Source organism: Aulonocara stuartgranti, assembly GCF_965226115.1.
Source record: "Aulonocara stuartgranti genome assembly, chromosome: 23".
Lineage (NCBI taxonomy): Eukaryota > Metazoa > Chordata > Actinopteri > Cichliformes > Cichlidae > Aulonocara > Aulonocara stuartgranti.
The window spans coordinates 6,148,586-6,161,048 of NC_138958.1; the positions used below are offsets into that span (position 1 = coordinate 6,148,586).

General features: G+C 38.5%; 1 protein-coding gene across 2 annotated transcripts; it reads right to left on the minus strand.

Moving 5' to 3' along the window:
• Positions 1–592: 592 nt before the first annotated feature.
• Positions 593–12,217, minus strand: tm6sf2b (transmembrane 6 superfamily member 2b). Of its 2 annotated transcripts, XM_082523080.1 has the most exons (12): positions 12,199–12,217; positions 10,695–10,756; positions 10,344–10,464; positions 8,898–9,001; positions 6,564–6,661; positions 6,295–6,398; positions 5,567–5,649; positions 5,032–5,156; positions 4,350–4,451; positions 3,328–3,420; positions 1,596–1,715; positions 593–945 (listed from the first exon to the last, which is right to left on the minus strand). In XM_082523080.1, the coding sequence occupies exons 3-12, from the start codon at positions 10,421–10,423 to the stop codon at positions 709–711; spliced, it is 1,146 nt and encodes a 381-aa protein (XP_082379206.1). In that variant the 5' UTR covers positions 10,424–10,464; positions 10,695–10,756; positions 12,199–12,217; the 3' UTR covers positions 593–708. The 2 variants fall into 2 exon arrangements, with proteins under 2 accessions (XP_082379206.1, XP_082379205.1); XM_082523079.1 differs by lacking the exon at positions 12,199–12,217 and having other exon boundaries at positions 10,695–10,796.
• Positions 12,218–12,463: the final 246 nt, after the last annotated feature.

Below are 12,463 nucleotides of genomic sequence, written 5' to 3' on the forward strand. Positions count from 1 at the left end.
CGAATGATTGTCATTGCCGATTATTTTCATCCTTTTGAGGCCATGAATATCTGTACTTAATTTTGTGTAATTCAGCAAACTGAATAAAGCTTTAGTTCAAGCTGTTGTAGGCTGATCTCAGTGACAGTTCAAATCAGCTGATGGCTCATTTGATACCTTTCTATGCACCAGCTGCCACATCACGTTCAGTAGCTGACAAAACATTGATGTTTTGCTCTACTCGCCACTTTATTTTACTCTATGCAATATTTGTCAACACAAGAAGAATAGTCTTGAAATCACCAAGTCTGCATTTCATCATGTGGGCACATTATCTTAATTAAATTCAACCTGTTACTTACTTAAATATTTTACTATAAACTAAAAGGGTTAACCCCTATTATGGCACTCCAAAAAAGTGAGCTGATGAGTTGTCTCAGTATACATCCAAGTGGCTCCAAATACCCCTGCTTTTCCTATACAAGCTTTCTGCTGCCATGGTTATGTATAGATGATGGTATTGACATTGACCAATTTGTGGTTTTACTGTTTATGCATACAATATGAGAAAAAGATGCTGAAAGCAAAGAAATAACCAATAAATCCACAGACATTCAGCAAAATAAGTTGTATTTTGGCATTTTGAAACATGGTCTTTCAAAGAAAACAGTTCTTCATGAATCATCAGATAAGTAATTACCTCCAAAGGTCAGAGAAAATTAAAAATGATCATTTCAGTTTATACTTGGTGTCTTTCTCTTCGCTGATTGGTAAACCCGTTTGCCCAGGGAAGGGAGCAATTTTTAGGAAGAAATAGGGGTTGCTGTAGACCCGCAGGGCCACAAGGACGGGAGTGGCTGCATAGACCAAGTTAGCTGCCAGCACCAACCAGAAAGCATCACTTGGAATGCGATACGGCGCTGTGGTGCGAGGGTGGAGGAATCCCCCGATGTGGGACCATTGGCACTGAAAGGAGAAAGAGAAAGAAAGAGGTCAAACTGTTTGCATATAGGAGGACATTACTTTACATATCAGCTTTTACTCGTCTCTTACTCTCTCTGCACACTGATGACAGATAACTTGATGCCTCAGTATTTCTTTCCAAAAATTATAAACAAATTTTTCCACTGTTATTAGTCTATTAAAATACACAAGATAAAGCTACTAACAAAAAAGATAAACGACATCTGAAAATGTCATCTTTATGTCTAACTGGAAGTTGGCTTAGAAGACAGAGAGTGTGCAAAAAGGCTTTAATCAAGTAGTTTCTCTTCTCATGGCTCCAATTTTTCTGTCAGAGCAATATGGAGAGAAAGCACCACCAGCTTGTTTGTTACAGAGAATATGCTTCAAAGGATAAATTTTGTCCAGGTCATTTTTAGAAAGATGAAAGCTCACTAGATGGAGTTAATTGCCCTGACATGTGTTGGACCGCTTCTTATTTAACATAAACGGCAGATGGAAAACTGTAATAGGTCAGAGGCAGCAATTATTGCAGCAGCTTCCAATGCAGAAAACTGTCAGTGAATCTTGCATCAGTATTCAAAGACCTGTAGCTTAAACTATGTATTCATAGTAATTTTCTTTATTTACAGTCTGTCCTCTGGTGGCGTTACCTGGATCATAGCTCCGGCAAGAAAGATGGTCCAGTCCGGCATCCATGTGCACCCAGGCTTGAGGAGACCATAAACAAAAGCACCCAGCAAGGGTAGTGCATAAAAGAACAGGTGCAGCATCTAGGGTTAAAAAAAAAAAAAGCTTGCACCATTAGTCTAATAATATGATTTCATATCATATCTCACAATACTAAAAATGTATCTTTCTCACAGTAGGTAGTCTCTGTCTATAATATCTTGTATATTCCAGGATATATTGCTCAGGATATGGTTGGACGTGCCCAACAGAGCTGAAAGATTCTTCCATCACTGTCAGTCAGTGTTGTTGTTGAGCCCTGACCAACAGTCCAGCAGACAATTAATACAGTACATCCTCAGTCTCCACTGGCCCACATCGCACTTCAGCTACTCACAGTGAATACAGAAGAGGGCTGCTTAAGCCTCAAAATGCAAACACAGAGCGCCCTTTAATGTGCTGCAGAAAAGTAGCACTAATCGAAATAAAACCTAAGAGAATTAGTATTGGCAGGTATCACAATTAAAATACTCCGCTTTGTCCCTTCCAGTTATATCCTGGGGGTTAATTTAACCTTTTATCCCACAGTTGAACTGCATACATTGGATGAATGTACAATTAATTCAATAATTAAAATGAAGAGACAAAAATAATCAAAAGAAAATACTAAAATCATTAACTTTAGCACTGCAGTGTTTTGCTGCTTCTCAGCTATGCATGCTCTCTAACACAAATTTGCACCCTCAGCACAAATTACCATTTCCACACAAGGGTCGTTACAGAGAGAGTCTTGACCTTCAACTTAAAATATTTGGTGCATGAAAGCCTGTTTCCCACTTTATAAAAGCCTCAAATTATACCAGTGAACGGTTTCCTTTCATTCTCGGTCTTAGGTCCAGATGAATTCTAATGAGTTGAGCTCGGGGCCTGAAAGCCAATCATATATGCCCTTCAGTCTTTTGTTGAAATGCCTTCTTAGTGCAGCCACAGTAATCTGTCGCATATCATTCATCATCATCAATAAATGAAGAGGTCGGTTAGTTCAGAAACTGAGCAGGATTGCCCGGTAAGCCAAACTTCATTTGATTTCTTTGCACATGCCCATGAAGCCTTGGCAGTCACACACAAACGCAGATCTGCAAACATTGCTAAACAAGACGCACTTCCACATGCTGCACACGCATCTTCCTCCCGCCCAGCGAGATGCTGATGGGAGGCTTTGGGCAGGGATTACCTTATCAAGTTCTCAGCATGCGGTTCATCTGTCTGATCATTGACTCTCAATTGTGCCTGGACTGCAGTCCAGACAAGGTCCTTGGATAACCTATTGACAAAGCCATGTATGCCAAACAAAGCACAACAAAACCCACGGCTACACAGGGTCAGAGGAAGAAAATAAAAAGACAGCAGACCAATGCCCGTCAAAGTAATAATGTGTTATCCATCTTAACCAAATGAAAGACAGACACAAAGATCCGCTGGCCTCTCAACCCACGCTCGTTATTGCTGTAATGATGAAAAAGGGCCTTGTAATCAGCTGCGAGTTGAAAGAGTGGGGGAGATAAGGGCAAGCTTCCAGCACGCTCATAGTGAGATCCATGAAAGCAGAGGTCCATTATGTGGCTTGTTATTTAAAATAGACTGGAGAAGAGCTTTCAGGTGTTCCAGCAACGGCAGGCAGAAAGGCTGAGTGTGGTGAGAAAATAAAACACCCACCATAACTCTAGGGTAGCCCACAGGATCCTTCAGGTAAGGTTCATACTGCTTCAGGTATATGAAACAGGCTTCAAGTGGAGAGTCCAGAGCCACCTACAGAGAGCAAACAACATAACAACAGAAAAACCTTACAGTGTAGTTCAGTTTAAGAGAACAGCATAAAATACCAATGCGTAGATCTGAACGATTCTCTTCCCTTGTCAAAATAGCAAAATGAACATCCAGAGAAGATTTGTCAATGTGACTAAACAGAATAACACACTGAGCATGGTTAAAGGAATTGTTTGACATTTTGGAAAACATGTTTATTCACTGTATACTGAGGGGTTCGTGAGTTTCTGCCTGCACTGTGTCACACCCTCTCTAAATCTCCCACTCTCTTGTCTACCCTCTTTTTAAGTCTGTCTGTCTTCCAGGAGTGAAGAAGCTGTCAGAGTTGTTTGACTGCACCTTGAGCAGGAGTGTCCAAAAAAATATAAAATGGGGAATATCCCAGGAGTCAGCCTGCATTCAAACAGTCAATTTTGTTTAGAAAGTTTCCCAACTGAGTGAAGTGACCTGGAAGTATCGACATCGCAGTAATAACAAGAGCTGGTCGACTTCTATAAATGTTAATATGCCTGCTTTTTTAGAGCTTTTAGCATAAAATAAACTGGACTCTTGGTTATGTGAAGGAGGAAATGTGATCAGTGTCAATTAATGTGGATTTACATAGGTAGTTGCTGTATTGCCAGGCTTAAGGAGTATGATTACTGAGCTATTTTAAGTCAGTCACAGAAAAGACCAATAAAGAAACGAGATACACTGAATCCAGGGTGAAAGATCATATGACTAGATGTGACCTGACAAGCACTTCATAACCTACATATTATATGTCTTATAAAAATACTATTATTTTAACTCCAGCTTTTCTAATAAGATGATGCTTCTTATCAGTTGTTGTCTTTTTTCACTTTCTTTTAAAACTACAGTTGTAGTCCTTCATTAAAATCTCTTTAAAATTTTATATATGACATACTAACCAAGCCTCTCAGGATGGTGAAGGCCATGGCAGCTATCAGGAGAAACAGCAGAATGATGTCCAAAGGACGCCAGATCAGCTTCAGGCTCTGAGCATGCTGGGCCTGTGGAATGTTAAGAATTTGTCGATATGTGAAGAGGACTCAAAACAAATATATTCACCTCCTTCTCCTTCACTATGAAAAGTATTGATTGCAGGTGCTTTAAATTAAGTCAGCCTAACTTGAATTGAAATGAAGACCACAACAAGTTATAGCTCAAATACAGCTTCCCCCTGGCATAAATAAATGTGCAATCAAACAATCATGGCTCAGGTGTCTAAATGTTGAGCTTCATCTATGTTTTTTTATCAACTCTGACTGTGAGGATAGCATGGAAGCAGAAAGCTGAGTTAAAGGAACGGTGCCGGTGAGATAAATTGGCATGGAACTGGAAATCTGCAGAACTGAGGCCCTTTAAGACTCAACTGGAACAAAATACTACATAATATGATAGAAAAAGCAAGAATCTGAGATTTAATTGTTGTTTTTAAAAAACTAACAGATTCAGCAAGCACACCACTCTAACTACACTAATAGTCGCACAGATTTTTCATTGTTTGGATCACATTCACCTGAGCAACAATGCACCTCTAAAGCCCTCCACAATCATATAAATGTCTAATTATTCATGTTCTGTACTTACATTGTATCCACCAATAAGCGGTCTATCTTTTGCCCGAGTGAATAGAACGATTGCTCCCAAAACAGGCATCAAAAGAAAGAGAAAATTGAGCCAGAAGGCTGGATGTATCTCTGACCCATATTTACCTGCCACAAAGAGAAAGATAGACACTTATTGTCAGCATGCACTTAACTATACAAACACCGCCTGTAAACATCTTAATGTAAATGAGCAATTAAGCTTTCTATTAAAACCTCAATTGTGATACTCGAGGCAAAAGAGAGATGTGCAGCGAACAGAGCGAACATCACGTTGCCTCCAGACAAGTCTGGGCTTCTGACGCTTATGTATGCAGTTTGAAATGCCAACAACAGATGCTTTAAGTCTGTTTGCTGCTTTGTTCTGTGAGGTTGTGATGGCAGGCGAGACACGGGGCATGTGTGTTTAGTTGGCAGGCTGAACTGTGACACTGATGGTACAAGGCAGGGCAGATGTTTGCCTGATTAAAGCTTGTCATCGTGGGACAGACAGAAAGCGGATTGAAGATGCGGCTCACCTGCCACTATCCCGACAATAAACACACTCATGTTGGCACACAAAGAGCCAGCCCAGAACAGGCCCAGAGTGCGGTAGGCTTTCCTGTGAGAGAAACAGAAAAATACAGAAAAAAAGACCAAAGAGATCAAATGAGATGGAAAGTTATATGTTAAATTTCAAGGCTGGGTAAGTTTAAATAAATGATATTTGAGAACTTCTCATATCCATCCTACAGATAACACAATGCCTAGCTCACTTTCTAAAGTGACAAAAGTCTGATATTGTTTAAAAGAGGATTTAATATCCATGATAGCGCCATCCCCAAGGCTGTGCTCCCCCTGAACTCTTGAACTCACTGGCTGCACTTTATGACTAACTCACTCAAGAGGAGGCTTTCTTTTTTTGTTTTCTTTTTTTTTAATCTTTTTTTTCTCGAGCCGTTGTCTGGGATTTATGTGATAAATCCACCCATGAATTTCTAAAGTGAAACACATCATTTGCTCAGTTACTATTTCTTTAGAAAAGCTCAAATACAGGAAAAAGATAAGCCTGAAGCTTGACATATGCTGTAAAAGAAAAGTTTATCTTTGCACTGAAATGCATTCCTACTGCTTTTAGACTGTATACACAGACAGTTTTCATACCATCCTGTGTGTGTTTTCGCATTTTGAAAGGGACCCTACCCTGTAGATCTCTCTATTGTCATTTAATGCAGACATTATGTGATGTGATTTTAGCATCACCCACCTGTCTGTTATTCTGCTGATCATCATCAGGTACATGATAAAGTGTGCTATTCCATCCCAGTAACACATCATGATGCCATACGACGTTCCAAGATAGGGCTCTCCCTGAAACACAGAAGTTGTACACATGCCTCACAGCATTATTATCATGTTTGCTTAACATGGTTATTTGTGCTTTGATCGGTGTTTGTTGGGTTTTTTTTTTTTTTTAGAATTTCAGAATTTTAAATGTTAATAAATAAGAATAATAAGAATAAGAATAAAACCTACCGTCTTCTGGTAAAACTCCATAAAGCCAGAAATAATGCCATCATATTCCAGAGCACTTGTCAGGTCAATGATACATGTGAAAGAAAACTCAGCAAAAACTGTGGGGGAAAAAATGATTTAATGGATATTTAAAAGGCTAACCTGTGTGCTTCATACCAGAAGCCCTGTAATTTCAGCTCTGTGCCTGTGTGTAGGTGATAATTGGTAGTGTACAATATCTTTAGAACCTTGAAAAACTCGGAAGGTTAAGCAGCTTTGCTCGCTTTGAAGGCACTATAATATTAAAAGTTACTCTTTTTGCATATTCTGACACCTGAATTCCTCTATAAATTAAAGTATATTAGAACATGACATCAAATCTTTCTAGATTTTCTGAGCCTTTTTCATTGTTTTTTTGTTTAAAAGGTTTTCCTTCAAATGGCAGGTGATTGATTAATGGAACAGCTTGGGGAGAAAATTAAGTCTTGAGCAACGAGGTAGACTGTGCATGCTTAAATCGAGTCCATGGTGAACAGACTTCTGTCCTTAGGTTAAGGACCCAGGAGAACTGAAAGGTCTCGTCTAGCAAATAATATTTAAGAATGAAGCCACACATACACATTATTGGCATGGAGGGCTTACTATTAATATAAACTGTAACAATAACACTGTTGTTATGAACTATTATTAATACTACAGTTTACATTCTATTCAAGCTCTCTTTGAGAAATTACAAAGTCTGAAGTGTTGCTTTAGACCCATATTGCAGCATTAAAATAACAGAATGCAATGTGCTATTCAGTATCATTTGCATACAGTATGTTTCATTATAAAACAATTGACCAGCAACTCCCTTTCCAGATGTCCAGATTTTATCTTAGGCGTGATCTAATTGGCTTGGAAATGATGTGATTGTGAATGCCACTGAGCAGCAGCATGACTTTTGATAGACCATCTGGTAGAGTTATTGTGACAGAATAAATGATTGCTATTCTACAGCACAGCATAGCAGTTATTATAAAATACAACAGCCAACTTCTATACATTGCAAACTGCTGTTTGTGCATACTGTACTGCTGATTAGATTGCTACTTCCATTTATGCATTGTGCACTGTTGCAAGTGTTAGTACTTTTGCACAACAGCAAGAAGCTTGTGGGTTTGAGTCTGCTGATCAACTAGAGCCTTTCTGTGTGGATTTTCCAAATTTTCTCTGTGTTTGTGTGGTTATTCTCCAGGTTCTCATACATCTATGAACAGCCTCAAGTTTATTGGGTTTTTTGTTGGTTTTCTACTTTATTTTATTGTTTCATTGTAAGTTAGCTGACTATCTGGATCACAGTTACAAACTTTCATGTTGCCCAGTACTAATATGTGCAGGTTACAGCCCCCTGTACAGGATAAAGTGGGTATAATCATTGATATATAGAAAAAAATACACGTCTGCAGTTTAAGTCAATTAAAAGAGAACACCTGTGAAAGCCATTACAATGATCTACCACCTGGCCACTGCAGAATCTGTGTTTTTATACAGAAACCACTGTTTCACATATTGTCTCCCTCATGTAATCCTGAGGAGCTCCACTAGGATTATCTCTGAGATCTAAGAGGTGATATAGCAGAGAGATTGTGGCCCTCTAGCAATGAGAAAAGCCTGCCACTTCTTTTCATTTAATGTTTTGGCTCTTATAGACAATACCAGCACTGCCTTGAGCACCCACAGCCAATAGTTTAAAATTTCCACCCAAATAGCCTAGCCCCTAGCATCTGCTGCAGGGATCAATTTGAGGGGGGAACCCTGGGGTAGAGAGGAAGCTCAGTTTGACCGGTCACACTAATTCACATTACAGCACAAAATATTTTAGAATTCTTTAAACTTGCATGAAAAGTGCACAAGCTGCTATTGTTATATGACCAAAGTGACTACAAAGGTCCTCAAATTATTCAGACTGAGTCAGTAGGGCAATCCAGATTCTACTATACAGGAGCAACGACCGTGTCCTGTATTACGAAATAGCTGTGACCTTTTTTCTTAAGAAGCAATCAAAAACTCCGTTTTAAAAGAATAGCTGAAAGGTTAAGTAAGTGCAAGAGCTGTGAGGGTTGTCAGTCTGCAGGGAGCGTTTGGGTCAGTCACGCTTTAGAAAAGCCTGGTAAAACTTTGCTCTGAGCCTAATCAGTCTAAGCTGCTTTCAACATATCAGGTGAAATCACACTGAATACAATTCATGTTTTCACGCTTCTGTAAATCCTTTTGTGGGAGTTGGAACAATGCATAGCAGTCATTAGAATTCCATAGTGTATTTGGAAATGCAACGCAAGTAAGTTGAGAAATGCACATATTTGCGTTGATTACCAAAGAATAAGAAGTCTTTAGGTGCGTTTCCACGAGTGATGAGGAAGTAGAACAGAAACACAATCACCAGCACAGAAACACCAATCTCCAGAATCACATAAGGCCTGTGGAAACAGAGAAATGTCAATGTGTCATAAGAAAATATCCATTTTTTTAACACAATCTCACTGCTGATACTTTTAGATAGCAAGCTATCTTTGATATATATATATATATATATATATATATATATATATATATATATATATATATATATATATATATATATATATATATATATATACGTACGTACGTACGTACTTTCCCACAGTCAGTATTCATCTGCTATATCCCATCTCTCTTGGTGTAGTAGCTAAAAGCACATCTTTACAAACTTTAATCAATCATAGGCAGAGGTGTGGGATGCAGCAAGCTAAGGCCATGTTAGTTCAGCATTGCCCTCCATGTTTACTGGTCAAAGGTACCTCCGCCTTACACTGGAAAAGATTAATGTGCTCAAGGTATCTCCTAGTAAACAACATTGCATCCTCACAAAACTCACAGTGTGTGCTCACAGAAGGAAAACAAATGCTATGAGAGCAAAGGCATGCTCCCTAGCTACCCCTCCAATTCAACAGTACAGGAAGATTTATGCACACAATACCGTTTGTTTGTGGAGTGGAAGAGCACAAGGCATATTGTATGTCAAGAGTAATTTATCAAACTCTTCTGTGCAGTCCATATTGACTGTCAGTGTCCACATGGGCAAATAAATAAATAAATGTCTGTGTGGAGACATATTCACATAGGAAGAATAAAAAATTCTGCTGAAATGCTTTGTGGGTGAGGGAAGACTAAAACATGCATATTATCACCATCTTTGTTTATTCAGGCTAAAGCATTATAATGTTTATCCATCAGCTGCTGACAATCTTATAAAGACAGTATCCTAATAAACAGGCACAAGAGATACGCCTTGAATGAGAACGTGATTCCTTAGAGCTTAGAAAAGCAATTACCCCATCATCATATCAGTCATATCATTATGCCCACAAACTCTGCCTTCTATTTGCTCCCTTTTAGTTTCTCCTTTCCCTTCAAGAAATGTTAGCTTTAAAGAGTTTGCACAACTAGCATATACACTCTTTAAACTGATGTCATAGAATGTACGGGGTTGAATATGGTCAAGGATTCCTCAGCTTGTTATACATACTGTATATCACAGTCACCAGTACTAATGCAGTTTGAGTTTTAAGCTTACAGAGTCCTCTAGTGGTAGAAAAGTATACCAGCTGTCACCCAGTGATACTGGAAGGATTTCTAACATTACTGTATATTAACAATTATTCTCATAGTTTAAAAAAATGCATGTGTTGTGAGTGAATAATATATAACGTGTTACAATGATTTCATGGGAAAGACTGTATGTATTAAGGTGATAAGAAATCAGTACATTTAATAACTTACTCTTGAAGCTCAGAGATGGTGTTCATGGCATAGAGGATGCCAAGGGCGGAAAATGAGAATAGAAAGACAAAAATCTCCATCTCTTCAACAGCTGTTCAGCGCCCTCCCTGCAGGATTCACACTAAGGATGAAAATATAATGCAATTATAAGTGAATAGCATTCTCATCCAGCAATAAAAACAAATTTAAATAGTCGACTGAGCCAATATTAATAACATCAGCACATTATTAACTTGAAAACTGAAATTAAATGGTATTAAGCAAAATTAGATGAATGAGTTCCACAAAGTATCATTTAAAATGAAACCTTAACAGTGAAATAAATGAAAAAGAAGGAGAGCAGAGTCTTACCGTCTGGCTACGTTTGGTGAATTAATCAAATTACTGCTGGCCCGAGGCAGACATGGCATTTACTGGGGAAAGAATGAGTGGTAACAAAGAAGCTTTTGGGGGGAAAGTTGGGCAATTTGGTTTTGTCAGAGATTTACATAAGTCGTATTAGATAATAGGCCTACATTCCATATTAGGCCATGCAACGTTTTCAGCTTACGTATACTGATTATGTGAGGCATTTAATGCTTAGTTATATGAAATATGCCTTCTCTATACTCAGACATACAATACAACAGTGTTGAACTGATACGATATAAAGCGCCTTGAGGCGACAGTTGTTGTGATTTGGTGCTATATAAATAAAATTGAATTGAATTGAATTGAATTGAATTGACTTGACTTGAACAAAAGCTAAATCAAAATTTGATTTCAATTAATGAACCCTTTACACTCTAAAGTTATGAAAATGTCTGCACATCAAATAGCATTTGAGAACTTGCGCAAACTTCCCACAAGAAAATAGACCCTAATTGTAAGGTTTGTATCTTCTGCGCATTTGATTTGATAGGGAGTGACATTCACGTTTCTGCTGAAACAGGACTGCATACACCGAGCTCTATTTAAGTAAATCATTTGCTTTCAACGAGTTGCAAATTTTCAAAGAAAGAAAGAAAGAAAGAAAGAAAGGAAGAAAGGAGCCGTAGCATTCCTATAGTCCTGTCAAAAGAAGGATTGCTGCAGACCGTTAATCTGTGACATACAGTCAAGACTGTAGACAGGAAATGTTTCCGCAGTTCTTTTTCTACTAATTATCAGAATTTCTCAACAGAGCCAAATCCTCACTATGCCTGTGTGCCGTGGCCCGGTTTTATGTGTTTTTGCACAACGGCTTGGGCTTTTGAGGTCTCGAACTTTATAATCCAGCTCACGTCAAAGAAAGCATTGTCAGAAAAATTCCACTAGGGTGAGCCAAACGCTAAAAAAATAAAATAAAATCCTGCTATGTTTGTGTGCAAATAAACTCTGAGAAACTACAGTTCATTTTGAACTTTGACATAGAGCAGATTTTTATTAATGATGCACACATCAGTCAGCATTTGCTCAGAGTATTATGGCAGAAACTGAGACTTTGCAGTTTTTGTTACTGGACAGTGAATCAGCTGAGGAATGAGTAACTGTCTTAAGTGGAAACACCTTCAGAGATGAGCCAAAGTACTGTAAAGAACTAGAATGCATCATGAAGGTTTTATTTTGCTTTCACATACTGTATCATCAACCACCACCTCGCTAACACAAGAGAGAACAAGAATACTTGACAGAAAGAAAAGAGCACCACCCTGCCAGTATCTTTCCAAAAGAAAAGAAAAGAAAAGAAAAGAAAAGAAAAGAAAAGAAAAGAAAAGAAAAGAAAAGAAAAGAAGAGTGAATTTGAATACAAACAAATGTACACACACACGCATACACATCGCCCTTTGCTTCCCACCAACCTCTATTGTTGGGAATAAGAGGAAGGCAGTTTTACCAGGAAGGCTGTGGCAATGTGTGTTTGCTGGAAACAACTGGATCTCTTCCAGCTCCGTTGTTCAATATCACAGGATGGACAGACTGATACCAAAATGAAAGAGTGACCTGCAGGAGGAAGAAGAGCATGTACTCCATTTCACATCTTAAATGAAACATGCTTTTATAGAATAACTGTCCGTGGGGAAGTAGTCTGATAGATCTGCTGAAATGAAAGTGGTGTGACATCATGGTTGATATGCCACTGCCAGCCAGTCAGGTTGGAA